The sequence below is a fragment of the Delphinapterus leucas genome, unplaced genomic scaffold, assembly GCF_059928025.1.
Source record: "Delphinapterus leucas isolate spDelLeu-1000000601 "Yukka" unplaced genomic scaffold, BTC_Dleu_Yukka2 spDelLeu_asBTCV2_sq25, whole genome shotgun sequence".
In the NCBI taxonomy this organism is placed as follows: domain Eukaryota; kingdom Metazoa; phylum Chordata; class Mammalia; order Artiodactyla; family Monodontidae; genus Delphinapterus; species Delphinapterus leucas.
Window position 1 is genome coordinate 9672128 of NW_028322234.1, and position 24161 is coordinate 9696288.

The window sequence follows — 24161 nt, forward strand, 5'->3', positions numbered from 1 at the left end:
ATCTGCCCTCCCCTCCCCGCCTCTGGTGCGAGGGCCGGCCACACTCCCGCCAGCGCCTCGCTCCCTAATAGCTTTTTAAGTCCAACCACATGTGTCTGCGGAGCGAGAGCGTGGAGCCGCCCCTCACGGGGCCTCAGTTCCCCCCTCCTTCTCGTAAAGACCACCCTTTACTCTGCGCAGCCTTGGGGCTGGGGGAGGGGGTCTGCTTCCCAACAGCCCATCTGCTTGCCCCCAGCCAGATGAGCAAAGAAGGGGATGGGCTGGCAAGATGGCTGAGCAATCGGGAGTGTTGTGTGAGGCCAGCCCTCAGGCTCGAGGACCCCCAGCCTCCTCTCTCTCGGTCCTAGGGTCTGGGATCCTCACTCCCTGAAGCAGGCGAGGAGGGGCCAGCTGTCCGTGTGTGGGAGCCTGAACCAGGCGGTGGGCAGCGGGTGGCTAGGAGCCTCGGGAGGAGCCCTGACCTCTCCATGGGCCTCCCCTGCAGGGGCTTCGTGCCAGTACCTCTCTCCTGCACCCCTACTGCGCTGACCCCACTGTCGTCCCTCTGACTTGCACACGTGTGGTTCTCTGTGCGTGTGAGTGGTCTGTGGGGAGGCCTGTGGGGTGTGGTTTCGCAGGAGGGGAGTGAGGGCTGAGAATCAACGTGCAGGCAGGCCTGGGGTCCTAATGAGAAAATTGCTTCCAGCCAGGGAGCCCAGCTCTGTGGCTGAAATTGCATCCAGCCCCAGCCAACTCCACCGCCGCAGTCCCACCCTTCGGAAGGAGGTGGGGGAGCAGTCCAGGGCAGGGGGAGGAGCAGGGCTTGCACACGACTCAGCCCCCCAGCCCCCAACACCTCGGAGAGAGTCTTCTGCCTCTCAGGGAGGAGGGGACGAGAGTGAGCTCCAAGGCCCGGCTTGGCTCAGGACCTGAATGCTTGATCCTTAGGAGGCAGGGGCGGGAGAGGGGACTAAGAGATTCCCATCCTCTGCTTCCTGCTCAGTTCTGCCATTGCATCTGTGGAGCGCCCTTGAAGAGGTGGGCCCATTTACAGTCTTCCTGAGAAAGGATGTGAGGAGCATTTTGTTTCCACATAAATGCTCTGTGCCTGTCTACCCAAGTGGAGTCATTTGAAATCCAGCCTCCCCCAGAGACGCAGGGTTCGGCCCCTCTGGCCTGCCTGTTCACTCAGGGGAGCCCAGTGCCTGCACCCCAGGCCAGGGGACCCAGTCAGTGAAAGGCCAAGGCTGGCTTAGCTTTCTTTTTTCTTCCCTTTCCTCACTCACTTAGGCCTTTCAGCAGAACCACCCATAGAACTTGTAAGGCCCAGTGCAGAATGAAAACAAACGCAAGGCCTCTTGTTCAAAAGTTAAGAATTTCACAACGGGAAGAGCAGAAACCAGGGCCATGAAGCCATGGCCTTGCTTCAAGAAGAGCTGGTACCCACTGCCCAGCGGCCAGTTGGCTAAGTGAGATCTGGCCCCAGAGGTTGACCAACCTCGGGCCTGACCCTGCTCTGCCTGAGTAGACCAGAAGGTTCCACCTGGTGGTTACTCGTGAGGGAGACCTATCCAATTTCTGGGAAAGTCTCTTCCTCACCTCATTTTGGTCTCTGCTGCTGCTTCCATCAGAGACTCTGGATCACCCATTTTCTGGACTTTAGAGATGGTGGTTAGGGAGGAGGGCTGTGTGGGGAGGGGGCAGAGAGAGAATGGGCTACAGCTTACATGCTTAGAGAGTCTAAGGACAGGGCTCCTCTTGCCGCCCTCCAGAGAGCCTGACGGTGGAAACATGCCCCATGAGGTAGAACCTGCCGCCCACTGGGCCCAGCAGGCAGCGGGTCAGCCTGGACCTTCTTACACCCTATCCCCATCCCGTGGGGCCTCACCCAGCACTAGCAAGTTGCAGTGGTTGTGCTGTGCAGAGCAGGGCACGACGAGCAGGAGTGCTCGGAGGGAGGGAAGAAGGCATGAGGAAGGAAACAACCCCATTGTCATCCCCCAAATTACTGGCTGGGATGGCAGGGGAGGAGGTGGAAAGCTGACATTGTTTACTTAATTAAAAGTAAACAACAATTTGCCACTGCCAGCCTCCCATTAGCTGTGTGCCGAGCCCTAGGAGCTGGGGACTTGGCTTTCGCTCCCACCAAGCCGGGCTCCTGTCACCACACCCCCAGCCAGGGATCCCCAGGGCCCTGCACCTTTCCCTAGTTCTGCCCTTCCCAGGCTGAGCAGGGGGACGAGCTAAAACCAGTAGTGTCTCAGAGTCCTATGCGTCAGGATAAGAGTGTCAAGAAACCATCATTTGGCAGGCCACCGTGGGGTGGGAGACCCCTGCGTGTGCACACTGTTAGGCCCTGTTGTGGCCCAGTGAGGCGGGGCAGGGGGCGCCACCTCACCAGTTAGCCGGTTAGCCCGATGTCATGATCCCTGGGGAAGGTGGCATCGCTCCCTCCCCACCGAGGCCCCAGTCCACACTACCTGGAAGCCTAGGCCTCTCTGCCCCGCCTCCCACTTTTTTCCTTTTCCCTTTTAGCAGCTTATAAACATCCTTCTTCCATCTTTTTGGCTCTGCTCCCAGAAGGGGGCTGTTCAGGGCTCCTGGAGGGCCAGGGAAAGAGGCAAGCTCCCTGGCCCTGAGGGGAGAAGAGCTGCTGGAACTGGGTCCCCCCACCCCCACCAGGACAGCTACAGGTGACCCCAGGAACAGGGGAGGGGGGTTGGCCTGGGTTGGGGTTTAGCTGGGGACACCTAAACTCCTGTTTCTCTGGAGCCCCCAAGCAGGAGGGTAGTCTGATGGCTAGAGTTGTGCACTACTTTCACTGGCCTCCAGGGGCTGAGCAGGGTACCTTTCCAGGGGTCTGTACTCAAGCAAGTCCTCATCTTTCCTATGGGCTTTGCTCCCAGCGATGTAGAGCTCAGGCTTCTTTCTGGACCCAGGCATGACCTCAGGCTTGTGACTTTTAAATGCTCTGAGCTTTCACGTTCCCTGTCCAAGGGCCTCCTCCACCGCCATACTTCCTAGCACTCGGAGCTTTATAAAACCATCGCTGAGCCTGAGCAGCTCTAGACCTCCTCTGGCCAGATGGGTAAGGTAGGGAGAATGGCTCAGGAAAAGAGAGCCATACCCGAGACACTTGGGAAGCCAAGCACCCTGGGACTTAAGCCCAAAGGGGGAGAGGTGAGGCAAAGTGCCGGTAGTAAATACACAAACCATGGTTTTCATCTGGTGCCCAAGAGCAGCGGGTTCCACCAGGGCTGATTCTGCCCTGGCGGGGGGGGGGCGGGGGGGGCGGGGGCGGGGTTTGGCAGTGGTGGAGGCATTTTGGGTTGTCCCAAATGAGGGGGCATGATGCTGCTGGCATCTAGTGGGCAGAGGCCAGAGACGCTCGCGTCCTACTGTTGCACAGGATGGCTCCGCCACAGAGAACGGTCCACTGGGTGGGGGTTGAGAACCCTGGTCTGGAGTTTGACCCTCCAAAAAGATTTAGGTACTCACTCTTCCCCTGAGCCATTCTGCCCCACCCCTGTCCCGCCCCTCAACATTTGCATCCTCTCATCTTCCTCCCCCACCATCAGGATTCACACGTCCACATGTGTGCGCACATGCACACAAGCTTATAGCTCCCAGGATTCAACACATTAGGTTTTTCACATGCTCTCGAACACACAGAAAAATCTGGGGAGTCTGTCCCGTGCTTAATTGAATTAAAGGACTGGGGTTTGGCAGGACACTGTGTATCTGAGCTGCAGCTTCTTCCAGCAGTTTCAGTGCCGTAGAGGACGGTTCAGGCTCCCTGCGATTCCAGCTGCTGCTCCTCTCCCCTCTCTCTCCTTCGCCCACTTCCCCACCTGGGGAGGGCAAGGTCAGCAACACCTCACTCCTCCCTCCTCTCACCACCTTGCCTTCCAATACTGCTGGTAGGAGGCCAGGGCCTCCTGTGGAGCAGGTACCCCTCAACCTGAAGCCAGGGGACTGGAGCAGAACGATCCTGCCAGTCCTTCATTCCAGGTTTTCTGCTGCTGTGGATGGGGTGGGAGCTGGAGAGTGCCGCTGGCTGGAAACGTCTTGGCCAAGTGTAAAGCCATCAAGCTCTGCTTGAAAGGTCCGAGGGCTCTGGGGAGCCTGCATCCCTGCTGGAGTGGCTAGGAGCCTTAATCGACAGGGTGGGGGTAGCGGTGGAGGGCACACAGTGTGTGGCACACAGTACTACCATCCCTCGGGTCCCCTGTCCAACGTGAGCCATTAGGGGGTATGGGGGTTGGGATGTGCTGCAGAGCAAAAGGGATGCTTTTCAATACCTCTCCCTTCCCACCCCTGCCCACCCACTCTGCAGTCTCTCCTTTGGCAGGCTCTGGGGGGTGGGCCTGTTCTCAGCCCCCCTTTATGACCCCACTCTGGCACCTCCTTAGGGAACAGATGGAGTGAACTCAGGCCCTGCCTCTCAGCTGAGGGCAATCCCAGCACCACAGCCCAGACCTCGCTTTGAGGAAGCCCTGCACGAGCCACCCCTTTTCCAGAGCCTGAGGGTGTTGGAAAGGGCCCATATCTGGAATGGGTACAGGAGATGCCCTGGAGCCTCACTGTGGGCAAGAGGGGCATGGTCAGTCAGCCTGGGGCACCATCTGCTAGGATGTGTCACCATCTTTCCCCATGCCTTGGCAGGGGTCCTGCTGTGTGCAGAATCTGCCCCCCAAGCCCCACAGTTAAAGAGCAGCCTGGGCGAGCTATTAGTGGCTGGCAGCAAGGGTATCCAGGGGGCCGACTGGAGGAGCCCAGCCCCACATGTGTGACTCCTGGTGCTTGGGCAAGGCAGAGGGTAGGGAGCAGCCCTTCCCCGGCTGCTGGGCTGTTCCACTGGCTGGCAGGAGGGCTGGGAGAAGGGTTGGGGGGCCGGAGAAGCAGCTGGGCCCAGTCCGGGGGCCCTGAGAAGCGATCTGCGCAGCCTAGGGTCAGGGGGGAGGGGGCGGGGCGGGCCTCACCTCGGCTAACCTCCCTGCGGAACAAAGGAGCCTTTCTCCACGCCTGCCCCGGGAGGGTGTGCCTGCCCGACTGCTGCCACCGCTGCAGAGAGCACTGGCCTGTGGGTTTTTTTTTTTTTTTTCTTCTTGACTTTTCTCCCATTTCTATCCCTCTTTTCGGTTCCCGATCTCTGACTTTTAGTCTCCATTTTTCACTTTTTGAGAGGGGTGAAAAAAAAGAAAGGAATCTTCCTCTTCAGGCGTTTATCAAGCGCAGAGGCACGTCTGTGCTGCCGAAAGGTGGGGGCGTCGTGGGCGTGTTGGGGGTCACGCGGCCGCAGACCTGCCCACATGCAGGGCAGCCCCGCTCTGGGGGAGGCAGGCCGGGACTCAGCTGCGGTGGCGTGGCGGCTGCGCAGGGTGGGCCTGAGCTCATTGGATTACCTCTCCCAGCCATGCACCTGGCAGTCCTCCCCCCGCCCGCCACCGCTTCTCCTCACTCGCCCATTCCCCGGCCCCCTTGCATCCGGCCCCCGCACCGCAAGCTGTTCCTAATCAATGAGAACGGGAAGCTCGGCCCTCATATCACATCACGGGATGTGCTTGGCAGCGGCAGCAACCAGGGCTGCTGCCTCAGGCAGCACAACCCTGGGTCCGAGTGGCCGGAGCCTGGCCGCGTCCTCCTCGTTCCAGGTCGGACCTTGTGGCTGTGCAAGGGGAACCCAGGCCCCAGGGCGGACTGTGCGCAAGTTCGCCGCCTCCGCCCCGGGCGCAGCCTGCGGAGGGCAGCTAGTGTTAACTCGCTGTGCCACCTAGCTGCCGAGTCAGGGAGTGCAGCACACCGCTCTCGGGGGGGTGCGGGCCCCTGAGCCCCACCGCCCTGGGAAGACCCTTTCGGTACTTCAGAGCATTGTGAGTGGGGAATTTGGCACCTGCCATTCTGTAGGACCGATGTCATTTTGTCCCTTTAGCGGCTTGAATTGTCCCAGCCCTGAGTCTGGGTAGCTGCCTCCTACGCCAGCCTCTGAACTCTGTGCAAATTTGGGCTTCCGGAAGATGCCCTTCTGCTGCTCCTCAAGACCCTGAAATATAGTCCCAGAAGCTGCCCCCTTTACCCTATCAATAGCTCCTTATGTATGCCTGGCACTTTATAGTGTATAAAATCTTCCCGTTTCATTCACCGTCAAAATTCCTGCTCGCGTGTCCCCGTGCCTTCTGAGGTAAGCCTGGGGTTGTGTTGCACAGAGAGGGAGAGGAGGCCCGGGAGACATGCTGGGTGCCGAATAGCAGCAGGTCTAGGATTTGGACCCCAGGCTCCTGATTCCAAGCCCAGGGCTCCTTCCAGCAGCCAGAGAGCCATCTCAGCCCCCAGGGAGGTCACCTGCCTGCCCACCCATTCGGCCCAGCCTGGGCTCTCAGGGCTCCGAGTTGGAGATTTGCAATCAAAGTCCCAAATTCCTCATGTTTCGTCTGGGCAGCTCTGGACAGTGGCTGCCTTAAGGCCTCCACGATGGGGAGTGCAGCAGGCCTGCAAGAGTGCTCCCCTGCCCTTACCTTCATGGGGAGACTCTTGTTCCTTCCTTTGGTCAGTCCAGTCATCGGGCATGAAGGCCAGTGTGTCCAATCCTGGCATCCAGGCCCAATTGGGCTTTGCAGGAGTATTAGTGGTTCTGGGCTTTCCAAATCAATTCCTTGGGTATGAGTGTCGAGGTTTGGGTCTTCAGGAAAGATGTTCTCTCGGGAGTGGGAAGGTGCCGGCTAGCTGACATTTCTGTCTCCTGGGTGGTCTTTGTAGCCACGGTTGGAAGAAGGCTCTAGAAGGCTTTCTTCAGAGTCTTTTTATCCACTCAAACTGCACTTCCAGGTGTGGAGGAGAGAGTAATGAACAAAATGCTGATAAGCCTTGACCCCACGGGACTGATGGTCTGGTGGGGCACTCCTGGCCAGGAACCACCAGCCTAGGAGATCTGCTGGCCAGGTCCTTAGGTCTCTCAAGCTGTCCAGAGCCAGAGTCTCCTATTCCCCCAGCCCTGGCCAGCCAGAGGTTCCCAGTATGGGTGGGATTTGAAAGAAGGGCTGCTCAGCTTCTATCCTCCAAGCAGAAGCTCTCCACTTAGGCATTTGCTTATGGCATGCATTTGTGTTTGTTGCTCTTCCATGAGCCCAAGTCTGACTCCCTCCACAAGGCAAGTGCCTGGTAGAGGAGCCTCCTTTAGGGTTACCAGCCTGGGTACCAGGTGCTCTTAGGAGGCTGAGGAAGTTAGAGCACCTGAGGATGAGAGGCACATGGCCTCTGTCCGCTTCTGCTTCCCCAAAGGAGAATGGAGGTAGGTGGGTTCTTCTTCTCCAGGCCCCAAGGGTTCCTGGATGGATTCTCCCAAGGAAAGGGGACAGTGGGAGGCAGGTGGAGGCAGAACTCTGCTCACAGTCAGAGGGAGGGACGGAACATGGAGCGCAGGGAGGCCGGGGGGCCCTGATGCTTCCCCATTTCCACCGTCCTCTGTCCTGCCTGGCTCCCTTTGCAATAGGTGAGGAGGCTCCAAGTGTGGGGGCCTTCCCCTTCCCGGGACGGAGGGTGAATTTCCTAATCCTGGGGATTCGATTTTCCCACCTTCGTTTCCTGGTCAGTTACTCCTTCCCTGCATCTCCTCCCTTACCAAGAACACTGTGAGAGTGGGTGGGTAGGGGTTCCTTGGCATGGAGTCTGCCCAGTCCCTCGCTTTGCCGAGCACCCTACAGAGGGATGCTGGCAGCTAGATGCAGACCAGAAAGTTGTGCTCGTGAAGCCACTCCTGAGTATTTTTAGGAAAGTGTTCTCCCTTTCTGTTTTTGTTTCTTAATGCATCATTTCCTCCTTTGCTTTTTCTTTCTCTCTCTGCTTGCTCCCCTTTCCCTGTCTCTCCTATAATGTTCTGCTTCACTTCTCTGATTCTTTTTCTTTTCTTTCTTTCTTTTTTTTTCTTTTTGGCCGCACCTCACGGCATGCGGGATCTTAGTTCCCCAGTGGAAGTGCGGAGTCTTAACCACTGGACCCCCGGGGAAGTCCCTCAGGTTCTTTCTATATTCTTTCTCTGAACCACTTGGCTTTGACTCTGATTTTCTGTCTTGGCCCCTCCCTCTCTTTTCGTTATAATTTTGTGTTTTTGTCATTCTTTTGCTCGTGGGTTCACTGCCTTCTTCCCTCCTTCCCTTAAATTCCTGCTTGTCTCAGGAATGTCCCTCAAGTGGCCTCCAGAGCCTTTGCCTCCCCTTTCTCATCCCAAGTTGGCATTAGCACCCAGAGGACTCTGTCGCTTTACAAATAATTAGACCAAGGGCAAGTGTATTTAGGGGTTGGGGGGAAGGTGACACCTGGCCCTGGGAGGTAGGGACACTATTAATAGTCCTAAGAGCAGCTGGGGTGGGGGCAGTTGTCTGGCCAGGCCTGGTGGCCTGGACGGCTCTAAGGGCCAGAAAGGGCAGCACTGGAAATAGAGTGGACAGGGGTAGGGGAGCAGCTCTGCAGGCCCCTTATCTGGATATGCCCACTCTGCCGGGTCCCTGTCTTGTCTTGGTTTGTGGAGTGTGGAGGGCATTCTCCACTATCAGTTTCTATCCATCAGGTTGGGAGGGAACAGAACCTTCAGGGCCTGGGGGCCACTTTTCTGGGCCCCACCATCACATGACTTGTGGCCCCAGGCCTTCTTGGAAATGTTGGCTCCAGCTGCCGGCTGAGTCGTGGCACTAGCCTGTGTTGCCAGGAGAGTCACGCAGCCGCTTGTGTGGCAGTACCTGTGCTCCTGGTGCCCTCAGCTCTCTGCGTGCCTGGCGCTGAGCTAGGATGGGCAGGGCCTTGTGCTCAGCACCCTCAGAATCCAGGGGCACGAGCCTCTCTCCCCTCTCCTGTTAGCTTGCCCATCTTCAGGCCTTTCCTTTCCCTGCCTCTCCCCTACTGTTTCCAACATCGTGACTGTCCTGAGACCATTTAATGTGGCTGCTGAATTTGGGGAGGGAGGGATGCACCCGTAGAAGGCGTGCTGTTTTGCCTTTTATTTCCAGAGAAACCTCTCTGCCCCTCTTTGCTGATGGTAATGGGCCAGGTCTTGAGGGAACCCCTCTGCTCGCTGGTGGTGGTCTCTGGGGTGAGACACCAAAAACTATCATCTAGGGTGTACTTGATGTATCATAAAGAATATGAACTCTATGGGAGGGGAGCTGAGGGTTAGCCACAGCTTCCCCACTGAGGTGGCATTTGAGCTGAGCCCAGAAGGAGGGGTGGAGTTTTAGCTGAGGAGGGGTGAAGGGAATTGGTGATCCCAGTGGAAGGACAGCTGACGTTTATGGAAGCCCTACTATGAGCTGGGCCCTGGACTAAGCACCGTATTCCTGTTTTTTCATTTATTCCTCGCCCAGGAACCCTAGGGTGCAGGCGGTATCTCCATTTTACAGACGAGGAAACAGTTCAGAACTTGGCCAAAGTCACTGGGCCGGTAGGTTCTAGAGCATGGATGTGAACTCAGGGTAGCCCCTTTCCACTGTTGCTGGCTGCCCACCTCCTCCCTCCCCTTGCCCTTGGTGTGCCCCCTCTTTCCCCTCTGTGCCGGGGCCCTTAGTGGGCAGAGGGTCCAAACGAAGTGTACCTCCCTGGGTGGGCCAAGGGCAGGCTCAGGGTGGAGGCAGAGTCAGGCCTGGAGCCAAGGGCACCTGCCTCCCTTTGTCTCACCACAGGTCCCTCCCTTTGCATTAGTGGCTGTCTCACCTTCATTCCCTCGCTGCTGTGAATTCTGCTCTGACGGGACCTCCTAGTCCCCCCGCATCTCTGGAACATCCAGGATGGTGTTACTGCCCGGCCCTGGGTCTGCCCGTTCAGTCTGCAGACAGCCACGGAGCACTGATATCTGAGGTGCTGGGGACAGTGTTGGGTCCCCTGCAAAGGGCAGACCCAGGAGGAGCCTGCAGGCCCACCTGCAACTCCTAGTGCTGCTGTAGGTGGGGGTCTCGTTCGTTAACTACTGGGCTGGGCTTGGAGAGGCAGCTGACAGGCTGATGGGCCTGGCCTCTTTCCCTCCATCAACCTGCTGGGTGCTTTGCTCTGCACCGGGGTATGTCCCTCCTCTCTCCTTTGCTGGCCATTATCTGTCATGCCTTGGGGATGAGCACCTGGGCACCAAGTTCCCCCAGGCTTCAGTGCCCAGGCCCCATCTCTAGTTCTCCCTGGCCTGGGGGCAGTGCTAACAAAGGTTCTTCTGGCTGGTGCAGGGCAGAGGACACTGAGCAGCTCACACCAGGGAGCGGGCTGGGGGGCTTGGAGCTGCTTGCCCGAGCCCAGCCTTCAGATCCTGTTCTGCTCGTCCTTTGAGCACCAGATAAGCCCGTGGACTTGCCTTCTCTTCCCATCCCACAGCTTCACTGCCAGGCCATGAGCCCTGCTGTAGCCAGACTTGGCCCTTGCTCCCCAGGGGACCCCAGATAGCCACCATGGAGGCAGGGTGTGTTGAGGTGGAAAAGGCAGTACGGTCGGAGTCGGGGACCAAGAGTGGAATGTCCCATCTTGAGGCGGCTGCCCCTGGCCTGCCAGATCCCCGTGGCCTGATCTGCTGTCCCCATCCCCCACCCCACCCCCAATGGCCTTCCTTGAACCTAGGCCCCAGGGACAGCCAGAGCAGATCTAGACCACATGTGTGTCGAGGTTGTAACTTGGTCTCTTTCTCTTCCCTGTCACTCATCTCCTCTTCCCCCCAGCAGGAACTCAAGTCAAGGGCTTGAGCCCCTTTGCATCCATGAGGGGAGGGGAAATGAGAGAAGAGAGGAGGGTGATGGGGGGGGAGTGACATGTCTCCCTGCCTTGCCCCTGCCCCCACCCCACCCACAGCTTCAGAGCTGTGCTTCCTGGTCAGGCTTCTGTCTCCAGCCATGTGGGGGTCTAGGGATGACAGAGGAGGGAAAAACCTCAGGATGGCCCCATGTCCTGTGCGCATACATGCTGGCTCATGGAGGTGGTGTAGAGAGTGGAGGGAAGGAGGGGAAGATCTAGAAGCCCCCTGGGCCTGGTCCAGGCCAAGCCCAGCCCCCTTCTGTCCTCTGGCTGCCCTGCATTCTCAAGAACTTCCTCGGTCTTGAGTCTCCTGTTTGCAGAGACAGGGAGAACCCCTCTGTGACCCGTTCCCCTAGCCCCCCATCCGTCTGCCGCTCCCCTCCTCAGGGTGTCTCAGATTCTCGGACTTGGGTTTCAAGAGGCACAATAGTTACATTCTCCAGCTCTGATTGCTGCAGGCCAGGCCTTTGGCTCCCCTTGAGATTGGGTTTCTCATGCCCTGGATGCTCCTGAATTGCAGAGAAGGTGTGTGGGGGGGGGGGCGGAGGGGGGGCATACCACACTGAGTAGGGCAAGGGATCAGCTCCCGAATTGGCCGTTCAGAGTATGGCACCCCCAGAACAGAGCACACCCTCACCTGCTTCTCGAACTTCAGACTTGGGGAGGGCCAGGGGAGGGGAAAGGCAGGCACACCCCAAGGGCTGGTCTCCCCAGCCCTCAAAGGCCAATGGTCTGAACAGAGCTGAAGGGGGTTCCTCTTAGCGTTGAGCATGCTAACCACAGCTCTGGACACACCATCTCACTCCATCCCTGCTGGGCAGTATGAAGTGGCTGGTGGCATCTCTAAGTGTGTGTATGTGCGTGTCTGGATGCATAGCAAGTGTTCGCCCTAGTGCACACACGTGCCTGGGTACGCACGTGTGGGTGTGGTTGAGCTGGGCCTGCGCGCCCCTCTCAGCCCCCGAAAAACGCACTCAATCTTTGATGTGCGTGGGGGCAGCAAGCCGGTGAATTACATGTGGCCCCTTTCTCAGAGAGAATTTGTTTCGGGTAGGAGACGAGGGAGAGCATTTGCTGCAGTGAGCAGGAATTCCTCCCTCACCTAGTAGGAGCCATAAATATCTCCCTGTCTATGGCTGGAAATATATATATATTAAAAACATGCTGTCAGTTGGGGTTTATGTGCGATTCTGGGCTCCTTCTGGCTGCTGGAGCTTCCCCTCTAGAGCTCTGATGAAGAGGCAGAGCCCTCTCGGAAACACACGCACATGTGCACACACGTGCGCGTGCACACACACACACACACACTTGTGCAAACAGGCAGGATTGGGAGAGGAAAGGGGGCCCAAGAGAGGGAAAGTGAAGGAGAAGGAAGGACAGAGAGAGGGGCATGGAGCCAAGACAGAGCGAAATGAGACCAGAAATAGGATTCCAGAGGGAAAGGCGAAGAGCTGGATGAAGTAGGGAGGCTTCGAGAACTGAGAAGAGGTAGAGAATGAGTAGAGCCGGTGGAGGGGTGAGAAAAACAGTATTTCGGGGGCTTTTTGGCTGTTCCAGGAGAGATGGAGGAACCCCGAGGAAGAGAGGGTCCCACGCTGCCATCCTTTGGCTGAGCCTGGCCCAGGTCTGGGTGCTGCACAAGGCCTCCGGTCCACAAGCGTTGACCCGGGGTCGGGGGGTGACTGATGACGTGTGGGGATGAGTGGAGAGCGGCCCTGGACCCGTGAGCCAAATCCCATTTCAGAGCCTTGCTCTGCGGAGCCTGCTTGGGCCCACACCTAGAACGAGTCCAGATTTGTCACCTGCCCCTGCACGGTCCTCCCTTCTGGAAGCCTCTGCAGTGGTCTGAGCCCTGAGGCACCACTGGCAGGCGAGGCCTCTGCCTCGGAGGTGTGGATTGCACGAGTAGCCCCAGTCCTGAGAGGAAAACAGCAGAGCGTGCTCTCATGTATGACACGAGCCAGCCTGAACACACCCCTTCCACCCTGGCAGCATCAAGGACGAGTTGTGGCTTCCAAAATTCTCTTCATCCCCAAACCTGGACCAGGCAAGGGCCTGATGCCTGCGTGCCCAGGCATCCATCATCAGACAAAGTGGCTGGACTTGGTTTTGAGGAGGCTGCATTTGATGGGCTGAGTGGAAGGAAGCTTAGAGCACGGAAGGCACTCTCTGGTTCTGAGCACCAGGATGCAGGAAGATGTTGTCTCAGGACTGGAGGGAGGTAGCAGTGCCTTTGGTCCCTCTGTCCCATCTCCAGTCTCTCCAGAAGGGGAAGGCAGCCTTGGTCCCTGGAGAGGGGTGCAGGCGTGGGGGTTGGGGTTTAGTCAGGGTGGCCCTGAACTGGGGGTGTGTGGTCAGGGTCCCTACTGCTCTGGTAACTAGGCTGGAGAGAAAGCCAAGGCTGGAAAAGTTGCCAGGGGACATGGCCCTAGAAGGCTGGGGAATCAGAGCGACAGCTTCAGAGGCGTGGGCTGGGCGGGAGAGGATAAAAATGGAGTCGGGCACCTGCCCGCCTTGTGCCAGCCAACACTTTCCCTGCCCCTCCACTGGCCCACAGGCCACCAGCTGGCCCATTGTCCCCAGTGAGAAATCAGACACTGGAGGGGGGCTCCCATGTGGCAGGAGCTCACTCATGCAAGGCCGCCTGGTAGGGACTGCCAGGGGAGAGCCACCCGTGCTGGGTCGGGCAAGGCGAGAAGGGGGGTGGCAGAGAGAGGATCCCTCACTGCACAGCAGTCAGGGCTCCTCCTGTGCCGTTGGCAGGGGGCAGTGCGTGGGGCCTGCGAACAGGAGATAAAGAGTTCAGGCAGAGGGTTTTCTCTCACTAACCGTGGATTTGTGTGTTTGTTCAGCTGGTGGCTCTGATAAGCCCCATTCTGCTAGATAAAAGCCAAGCAGCCATGAGGCGGGGCCTGGGGAGGGGTGTCATAAAGGGGCCTGCCTGTTTCTGTCCCAAGGCCTGGGGTTATCCCCTCCCTTCCCTAGGGAGCCCAGACAGGGAAAGGAGTCAGGCGCTGGGGTGTCATGCTCCCTGATGTGCCAGCCTGGGGTGCAACTCCGGATCCCCAGGGGCTGTCCAGAGCAGGCCCTGACCTGAGGGCACAACTCCCCAAAGGGCACATCATTTAAGAAAGCTGGCCAGGCTGGCTCCCGCCTCTGAGTGGGGAGGGCATCTCCTTGCCCTCCCCAGGGGCCTGCCCACCACAGTCCTAGTGGCCTCTCTGGGCCCTGCAGCCACTGACTGGGGCCCCTGCCAACCCCCTTCCCCTGTCTGCCCAAGGTGTGCCCCCAAGCTAACTGGGTGGACAAGGGCCTGCCCCCATCATGCCCCCTGACTGGCCTGAGGACCCCGTCACCTTGTCGGGGCAGGGGTTTACTTGGTAAACTGTTTGAGGGCCCTGGGCCTGGGGATGGCCCGTGGGGGCCTCAGCCACGTTGAGTGGGCCCTAGCCTCGGCCCTCCCTGCCCATTCCACTTGGCACTGGCCAGGAGGGTGAAGGGGGTGCCGCCTGAGCAGGATGGTGGGGCCCTGGCCACAGCTGCCCCTGCCGCAGGGCTGGCTCTTCTGCCTCTGAGCCCGGGTCCAGATTTCTAGTGTCTCTGCCTTTTGTCCTGGAGCTGAGCTGAGCGTGCCGGGGGCCGGCGGTGGTGGCATTGCGGGGATGCTGGCTGGGGCCGCCAGCCGTAAGATGGCTGCCAAGGGCTAAAATGGCTGCCAGCAGCGCCCGGAGCACCGCCTGGAGGCGCGTGGCAGCGGGCCTCGCCTGCGCTGGATCCTCACTCCTGCTTTCTCCCTTACGTGGAGATAATAGTAATAGCAGTAATGTTTCAGGGCAGTGTCCTGGTTTAGAAGGATTTCCTGTATGTCGCGCTCTCCTGGAGCCCCATTTGTCTCTGCCTCTGTCGCTGGCCCACCTCCATCTCTTTGTCGGGTTCTCTCGTCTTTCTGTCCCTGGGCTGGGTGTGCGCATGCGTGCGGCTTTCTGTCTCCACCTGGCCATTTTGGAAGAGCTGGGACCAGTCTCATTGAGTAGCCTCCTCCATTTCCTCCTACTCCACTGTCTCTGGCCTGGAGGGCTCCGTGGGGACTGAGTTGGTCCTGGGACAGGTGGGGTCGGTAGCGGGGACCCCTCGGCAGCAAAGCCTTGACTGTGTGCCCCTCGCTGGGCTCCACATGCAGGTGCTACAGCTGTGCTCTTCCTGAGGTATGAATCTGGGAAAGGACGGCCCTGCGAGACATCAGGCTCAGGGCCCTGGTCCAAGGAGGCCCTAAGGTGGGCTGCCTACTGCCTCAGCCCTTTCCTTGCCTGCTCCCTCCTGGACCGGCTGGGGCTTGAATCAGACCCAGAGAGTCAGGAATGAGCTGAGGTGAGAGAACAACAAGAAAACTCACATCCACAGAGAGGTTGCCCTCCCAGGAGCGTGGAAGGAAGTCCTGTGGGCTCTCTCCAGAGCAGAGTGCCAGTAGCAGAGAAGTGGCCTGAGGTGGGATTCGCCATCCCTAAACACACCACAGGGGTGAGTGCACAGGGAGGTGTGGAAGGACACACCCCAAACACAAGGGGGTAAGGGGCCCTGTTAGCACTTATAAAGCTCCATTTTCTTGATTTGTGACTAGATTTATTATTATTTTTTTTTTAGAATTTAAAAAAAAAAAAAAAGGTGGGCTTCCCTGGTGGCGCAGTGGTTGAGAGTCCGCCTGCAATGCAGGGGACACGGGTTCGTGCCCCGGTCCGGAAAGATCCCACGTGCCGCGGAGCGGCTGGGCCCGTGAGCCATGGCCGCTGAGCCTGTGCGTCCGGAGCCTGTGCTCCGCAACGGGAGAGGCCACAACAGTGAGAGGCCCGCGTACCGAAAAAAAAGAAAAAAAGTGAAACCATTCTGGGGGCAGCCTGTTTTTTTTCCACCTGCCCCAGTGAGGCAGGAGGCTAGGAACTTGGTCGAGCCGCAGTAGGTCCTGGGTTCTGAAAAGGCTACTATTCTGCCCACCAGCCCCAGCACCCAGGGCTCTTCCTTCCTTCCCAAGTGGCTGCAGGGTCCCCCCACTTCTATCTCTTGGGCCTATGTCACTCTTCAGGAACCTCCTTGCTGGTCACTCCCCAACGTGAGCAGCTCAACTGTGAGGCCTGTATAGGATGGACACCCTGGTGAGCCAGCTGATTGTGAGGTGGTGGGCGAGGGTGGTGGAGGCAGGGTTACTCCAAAGAGTCGGGCAAAGCCCTGGCCAGTACCAGGGCCCGGTTTTCTGAGGCCACCCCATGTGGTCCCCGTGTGAGAAGATGATTCTTTACCCAATGCCCGCCTTTCCCCTGCCCCACAACCTGCCCTGGCCCCCCTCTGCCACCCTCTCACCAGCTGTCGTGCCCAGGCAAGCATTCTGGAGGTCCCCGTTGTGCCCCTGGTACACAAAGCTTTGAGGACCTGGGGGGCAGGGGCGGGGGGCTTTCCCAAGCTCAGCAAAATATTCACACACACACTCCACCCTGCCCCCAGCCCTCTGTGAGCTCCCACCGCACAATGGGCCCTTGTCTCGGGGCTCCCTCCGAGCAGCTGTGGCACTGGGGCATGAGACAGCCCAGACGGGCTGGCACAGAGCAGGCGACAGCGTCAAGGCAAACCTCCCCCCACCCCCCGACCGCCCCGTGTTGCCAGGCACTGCCCGTAAGCATAAAGGTGAGGTGGGGGTGGCGTGGACAGACAGGAACGGCTCTAATTAATGAAGGGAGGGAAGGGGCTGCTCCTCTGGAGCTTGAGCTGGGTAGAGAATGGGGGGCCCTTGGGTCCATCCCAGCTGTGCAAAGAGACAGTCGCTGGCTTCTCTCCTGGGCGCCTCCTTGCCCTGACTCTCAGCCAGTGCGTTCACTCGTGGGCAGCTTGCCCCCAGGGCACATCAGGCAGTGCTTGGAGACCGGTCTTTTGGTTGTCACAACTGGGGTGCTACTGGCATCTAGTGGGGGGGTGGAGGCTAGAGATGCTACCAAACACCCTGCAGAGCCCAGGATAGCCCCACCACGGTAGTAGCAGTTCCTTCTCTCCCTGGTCTCCTTGGGCTGCTCAGGGAGGGGAGGAGAGTGAAGGTGTTTAGAAGGCTGGAGGGGCAGCTGCTTGCCTGGTGTTCGTGGAGCACTTTGGTTTTGACCCATCCCCACCCTTTGTGTCTCCTGCAGAATCCGGACAATCAGATAGTTCAAACCAGCAAGGAGATGCGGACATCAAACCACTGCCCAACGGTCAGTGCCCCCTGCCCTCCTGCCTGTACCCAGCCTCCCTGGCCTGCTGTGCCCCACACCCTTCTCTGCTCTCCCCGGCCAGGGCAGGCCTGCCCCTGCCATTCCCCTTCACTCAGCTGTCCCTTGACTGAACTTGGGCTGCTATTCAGAGGGGGAGGGCGCTCATCGGTAGCACACCCTAACTCCCAGGGAGATCTGAGACCCCTGAGGGCCAGCCTGGGGCTGGGACATGGGGCATGGGATGGAGCAAGTTGAGGGTGGGGAGAGCTTTGGGGAAACAGGCAGACGTCCCCTCCTGGCCTTGCCTCCACTCACTCACTTGCCCTTTTCCCTCCTCAGGGCACTTAAGTTTCCAGGACTGTTTTGTGACTTCCGGGGTCTGGAATGTGACGGAGCTGGTGAGAGTATCACAGAGTGAGTCCCTCCTTCTGGGCCAGGGCTGAGCCAGCAGGGGTGGGGGTGAAGCGGTGGGACTTGGACCCCACGTAGCCCCCCACTGATGGGGTCTTGGTTGGGGCGGGGGCAGACAGGTTTCCTGGGACACTCTCGGCCTCACTGGCATGGGGCTGGGTGGAATGGAGGCATCCAGAGAGCCCCACCTCTAACCTCCATTGCTTTGGAGGAAAAAAATCGTAACCAAGGACTCTTCCCAACAACCTCCAGCCAGGAGGAGGTTTCCTCAGCGGCCTTCACAGCGAACTCACCCCAGGGCTTCTGGGGAGCTGCTCATGGCAACAAAACAGGCACCCACACTTTCCAAACCTCATCACACTCTCCCTTCTTCCCAGCTCCTGTTGCGACAGCATCAGGGCCCAACTTCTCGCTGGCAGACCTGGAGAGTCCCAGCTACTACAATATAAACCAGGTGACCCTGGGGCGGCGGTCCATCACCTCCCCTCCTTCCACCAGGTGAGCCCCGCACCCCGGCCTTCCCCCAGCCCCCAGGCATCTCAGGCGCTTAGGGCGGCTGTACCACTGGGGCCTGGGTGCTTCAGAACATCATCCTTTGTTGAGGGCACTGGCTCCAGAGCTGGGGCTCACTATGCTCCCCAACCCCTGAGATTCCTGCTTTGTGCTGACACAGGCACTCGGCCTTGGGGACACAAACTCAAGCAAGGCATGGCTTTGCCTAGAAGGAGCTCCCTGTGGGCATTGGAGAAGGCCTCTCTCTTGGGGATGTGACATTTGAGCCCAGGGGTCTGGTACAGGCATGGGGTGGATGCTCGAGGTAGAGAGAGCAGCCTTCAACCTGGCCAAGGCTGGGCGGGCTGGCGGGACTGTCCCACGGAGGACTTCAGAGGCCAGAGGAGGGTGTTTAGGGCTTAAAATCCACTGACGGCTTTTAAGTAGAAGATGCTGGGGATATGTGTTCTAGAAAGTACTTCTAGAAGAAGTTAGAGGCTATCCCAGCAGGTTGGAGGGGAGGAGGGCCTGAGTCAGATGGGGGATTGGCCTGAGAGGGAGGGATGGAGTTGAGAGATATTTGGGAGGTAGATATAGTAGGCCCTGGTCAGGCCCTGGTCACGCAGGGCAAGGTGGGATCCTGTCCTTTTTTAAAAAAACCTTGGACATTTTGGTTCATTGTGAGGTTTAGGCATTCATTTTGATATGTTAGAATATTGCATTAAAATGTTGTGATGTTTTCATATTTAATCATACTTTAATATAAAATAACATAATATCACGATGACTGAGTTTTGTGTCACCCCCTGGCATTTCTGTCCCTGGCCAGTGCCTCACACGCCTCGCCCTAGCCGTGGGAGCTGATGGGAAATAGAAGGTGGGGCTGAGGAAGCAGTTGAGGGTTTTGCCCACTTCTTTGACTTGGGCAGCTCCATAGATGATGGATGGTATTGTGACTGAGAAGGGGCTCAAGGAGGAGTGGGTGGGCTGGGCCCAAGGGGCTGTAGGTCTGGCCTTGGGGGGTGGGCACACAGCGAGTGCCCTGAAGTGCTGCTGACAGCGGGCACCCACTCCCCACATGGAAGACTGTCAGCGCAGGCTTCCTCGGCCTGCGTACCAGCACCTCAGCTCATCCTTGGCCCACCTGACCCCTTTCCTCCTTCCCCAGCACCACCAAGCGCCCCAAGTCCATCGATGACAGCGAGATGGAGAGCCCTGTCGATGACGTCTTCTATCCTGGCACAGGCCGCTCCCCAGCAGCTGGCAGCAGCCAGTCCAGCGGGTGGCCCAACGATGTGGATGCAGGTATGGGCGCCACAAGGCCCGACCTGGAGCAAGGGCAGCATGGAGCCTCCTCTTCCCCCTCAGTTTACCTGGCAAACCTCTCACCGTTCCTCCTCCTGTTGGTGGCACTGCCCGTCTTTTCACCCCCTGAGCTTCCAGAGGAGGGCAGACCAGGAGAGCAGAGGCGAGCAGCTGGGTTGTCCCTGAGTGGGCAGTAGAGCCCACAGATGTGGCAGAAGGAAAGCAGAGGCCCCGACCCTGAGCCTCCGGGGCCCTGCAGTGGGGGACGTGGCCTCCCACTCAGAGCCTCCTCATCCTCCTTCTCTTGGTATTTCTTTAGAGAGGCTGCCCCGGTTCTACGGTCTTCATGGTTTAAAGCCATTTCTCAAACTGGGCACTCTTGACATTTGGGGCCACGGTATTCTCTGTAGCGGGGCCATTTTGTGTCCTGTAGGGTGCTGAGCAGCAGCCCTGACCTCCACCCACTAGATGCCAGGAGCAAACCTCCTCACCAGGTGTGATGACCGAAAAGGTCTCCGGACATTGCTGAATGTCCCCTGGGGGGGACAGGACCTTCCTAAGTTGAGGACCACTGGTCTAAAGGGCCCACCCTCACAGAGAGGAGCAGAGCCTAGTAAAGAGCAAGCAGAATTGTTTTCAGGCCTCCCGATCCTCTCTAGCCACACCCTTGCTGGTGAATACACCCACCTTCACCTCCAGTCTTGACAGGAGGTATGGGCACACCTGGAGAGCCCAGGCGGGACAGAGGGGGGCTGTGTGTGTGTACGTATTGCACAGGTGTGCATAAGGAGGCTGCCTGCAGGGTGCTTCTGCCGGACACATTATTGGTGCAGCCTGTGTGTGTCCTCAAAGTATGGGTGTCTTGGGACCAGGTAGTGCAGACCTCTGTGTACGGGATGTGCATGAGGTGTGTCTTCGTTGGTCAGGCTTGGGGACAGGGGCCTTGTTCTCAGACGCAGGAAGACGAGGGTCTACCTGATGGTGTTTTGCTTGGTATTTTGTAGATGTTCCCCTACCGGGAAGGGCCAAGTGGATGGGCAGGGGCCAGGGCTGGGGCAGAAGCAAGACTAAAGGGCAAGGGGGTGCTTCTGCTTTCCTGCTGCCCCAGATGCAACCTCTGGCTTCCGCTCTCAGCAACCTGGGAGGAAGAGAGGACTCACCTCCGGGCCTTGGGCTGAGGGAGAGGGTTAGACCAGCAGCAAGGCTCACCTCTGCCGGACAGCGCTCCGGCACGACTCTGGGTGCCCCTCCCAGGGTGTCGTGGCCAGCACAGCACAGATGCTTCACTGGGGGAACCTCTGGAGGTGCAGAAAGAAGGGCTTGAGAAGGCCCTGAAGACTCCCCAGCTAGGGCCTCAGTGAAGTGTTTCCTCAAGGACTGGTGTGCCTTGAGGGCCATGTCTACTGCTGCTGGCTCCTGAGGCGTGGGCCCCCAGGTCCCTCTGCGCAGACCTGGTTCCCGAGGAACCCTCCCCTCCGCAGTTCCCTCTCTCTCCTTTTCTTGGCTGCCTGCTGTCGAGCTTGCCACTTCTGCTCCTTCCAGCAGTCCCGCCACGCACGGCCCCAGCATCCTCCTGCAGCACCCCCAGCTCCCTCGCCTTCCCCCCTTTTCCTGTGTACTCATCCCCTCCTCCCACCGACCCTGTGCTGTTTTCCTGTTCTGGGACAAATCACCAATTAAGCAGCCCAGCTGCAGGACTGGGAACAGCTGGGGAGGCACTGTGCGGCCATGGGGACAGCTGTGCACAGCTGGTGGAGGCGCTCCCCCCATCGTGCCAGCTATCAGGTGGCACACAGCTGCTGCCAGATAACACCTCTGCTGGCGGCTGGGAGTTCACCCTTTCCCCGCCTCTTCCCTCTGTGGTTAAGACAGCTCTTATTTCTGTGTTCTGAAGCCTCCCCCCGAACCCCCCGCCACCCAGCACACATCCCCCCCCCCCAACCCAAACCGATTCAGTTTGTGTCCCATTGATGGCAGCTCTGGATATCTGCCCTGACTTCCCCTTATCCCTCCCAGCCTGGGCATAGCCTCAAGGCCCAGCTGAGGACAGGAGACAAGCTCCCCTGGGGGACCTGGCCTGGGGGCCCTGCTTTGTATAGCATCTTGGATGTCATGCCCACTGGGCACGGAGATGACCTTGATTGGCAACATCAGCCTCTTAGAGGGAGAGCTCAAATGGGGTATTCTCTGTGTCCCTGTCTCCTGCTGAATGTCACCCCATCTCTGGTACTGGGAGCCGAGCAAAGCCCTGGAATTACCCATGCTCTGACAGTCCGGCCTTTGGGTCCCCTGACTGAGGAAGTCCTTTCCTGTCTAGCCGTAACCCCTGCACCCGCCCAGGCCCTCCAGCCTCCTCCCTGCTCTCTGGTCAGATGCTGTTTCTCCACTGTGGTCCTTCCCAAGGGCCAATGGCTGTGCTTTCCCTTCCAGTAAGGAGCCCTGGTTTCTTCCCATCGGAACCTCCCAGAGCCCAGGGCCCCTGCGCTGCGCGGGAGCTCAGTTCCCTGACCAGCGATCAAAACCCCGCCCTCACCCCCACCCCACCCCGCATGGAAGCGCGGGAGTCCTAAACCCCTGGACCGCCAGGGGAGTCCCTGGGCCGGCTCGCTCTGAAGCTGCTCTCCCGGGCTCCGCCTGCACACCTTCCCTGCCCTCTGGCCCTGCATCCCCCCTTTTACTCTGTTCCCCTTGAGCTCCTTATCTGCTTGTCAGGGGGCAAGATGGGCCCCCTTGCTCACTCCCTGCCCAGTGCACCGAAGGGCCTTATTTTCCTCTCCTGTCGGCAGCACCCACGGCAGGATGGTCTGCACACGGCCTGAGAAACAGAGCCGCAGTCAGGCAAAGGAGGCAGGAGGGAGCCTGGTGGGGGAAGGGGCAGCCGGGAGGGGGCCGAGGAGAGAAGGAGTGAGCTGCTGGCTTCCCACCTTCCCCTGCTCCCTCCCCAGCCCAGCTAAACCTGCCCTGTGTTGCTGATTCCTCCCCCCAGGCCCGGCTTCTCTAAAGAAGTCAGGAAAGCTGGACTTCTGCAGTGCCCTCTCCTCTCAGGGCAGCTCCCCGCGCATGGCTTTCACTCACCACCCGCTGCCTGTGCTTGCTGGAGTCAGACCAGGTGAGAAATGGAGGGCCCGGAGGGGGGCAGTGGGGGTGGCAGAGGAGCCCACATGGGCAACTGGCCAGGCAGAGGGGCCAGGGCCGACCCCGAGTGACAGCCCCAAGCTCTCTGAATGGGCCATGGTATGGCAGTGGGTGGGCATGGGGACGGGCCCTCCCTCCGCAGCAGTGCCTCCTCCAGACCCAGGCCGGCCCTTGGGCCTCCTCACCTTGTTCCTCAGCACTCTCCCCCTTGCTTCTCACACCCCCTGTGCATGATGCGTGCTTGTGCGCTGTGTGTGCACGAGTGTGTGTGTGTGTGCTTGTGTGCGTGCAGCGGATGCGTGTGTGCTCGTGTGTGTGGCACAGGCCTGTCCTGAGGCTTCCTCCCTCCCACTTACCCCTGACTGCGGAAGCCTCAGGCCCATTCCTACGCAGTTCTCCCGCCCTCCCTCCAGCTGTGGGTGGGATAGCACAGGCTTCTCCCTCTGCCCTCCTTTCAGCTCTTGTCTCTCAACTCCTCACAGGGCCCGGGGCCTGTTTCCCCAGCACCAGCCCAGGTTGGTGTGAGCACAGCACTCCTAGGAGCCCAGGCTCCCTTCCCGGGGCCTCCCTGCTCTTTTCCAGAAGTGAAGGGCTAGGCCAAGGGGGAAGGTGGTACCTGGGCTGCTCTTCAGGGAAAGGAGCTGGCCCTGCTGCCTTGGGAGCTCTCTTGCTTCAGTCTCACGGACAGAGTGCTCGAGGGGAGGATGCCTCCATGTTCTGGAGGGGATGGAAACGGGCAGGAAGCTGTGGAAGCTGAGTCCTCAGCCACTTGCCTCTTCCCTCTCTTGGCACCTGTCTGGCAGAAAGAGGCCTGGATTTTTTCTGAACACTGCCCTGTGTCCTGTGTCCACCCTCTGTCTCCTGGGCCCTCCACGGAGAACACTGAGGTCTACCCTCCCGGCTTCTTCCTCAGGGCCTCCTGGCTGGGAGCCCAGAGGCAGCCAGCAGCGGGGCAGGGCGTGGTGGCCGCAAGGTGGGGGCGGGGAGCCCAGGCCCTCTGCACAGGCAGCGGGAGGGCAGCAGGCCCTGCTCAACTCAGCTTTTATGAACTCCAGAGAGAAGCCAAGTTTCTTCAGGCCCCTAATGAAACTGAGAGCAAGAGGGAGCTGATTGGAAACAGACAGGAGGGGGAGGACTTGGCCAGGGAAGAGCTGGGGCCTGCTCCAGGGTGGGAGTTGTGCGTTCGGGGACGTGCGTACGAGCGATGGATGGGGCTGAGCACAGAAGAATGTGGCCTGGGCGGCAGCAGCCAGGTGCACACCCACCGCACGCAGGACATGTGTGTGTGCACTGCAGGGGCCCCTCTTGCACTGGCGCAGGGCTGTGTGTTTATCTGCAGCCCCACAGAACTGTCTGTCTCCTCATCAAGGCTCCCCACCCAGGCCCCGGACCGGGGTGAGGTGAGTGAGGCACTCACCTCGGCGCAAAATGTCAGGGAGCCCCTAAAATCTCAGTCATCAAGATAAATTTTATTTTAATGCAGTATTTCTAAAAATTAAAACGATTGCAAAGATACACGATGAGCAAATGTCAATATTTTAAATAAAAGATCGGACCGACCTTGTGCTTGCATGACCCTCACTTACCTCACCCTAGCTCTGGCCCTGGTTCCAATCAAACTTTATTTACAAAGATAAGTAGCTGGTCTGTGGGCCCCGGTTTGCCAATCTGACTTTTTAAAATATTGCATTAAAATGTTATTTATCTTGATTTGCTGAGTTATTTGGCACCATCTTAACTTTCACACTAGCGGCCAGTGCCTCGCTCTCCTCGCTCTGGTCCCTGCCTTGCTCCTGCCCGTTCTCTGGATCCAAAGTGCTCTGACCAGCAGTTCTCCTTGTCTTCAGTGCCCCC

General features: G+C 58.9%; 1 protein-coding gene across 5 annotated transcripts in view; it reads left to right on the forward strand.

Annotated features, from left to right (window-relative positions):
• Positions 1-24161, forward strand: part of NFIX (nuclear factor I X) — a 98216-nt gene that overhangs the window by 56913 nt on the left and 17142 nt on the right. For 3 of the 5 annotated variants that reach the window (XM_022558805.3, XM_022558810.3, XM_022558807.2), the window contains exons 3-7: positions 16902-16964; positions 17304-17378; positions 17753-17873; positions 19036-19172; positions 22159-22281. In XM_022558805.3, coding sequence (XP_022414513.1) covers positions 16902-16964; positions 17304-17378; positions 17753-17873; positions 19036-19172; positions 22159-22281 — 519 coding nt within the window. The remainder of the gene's footprint in view (positions 1-16901; positions 16965-17303; positions 17379-17752; positions 17874-19035; positions 19173-22158; positions 22282-24161) is intronic. The other 2 variants (XM_089905379.1, XM_030762324.2) reach the window with 1 other exon arrangement.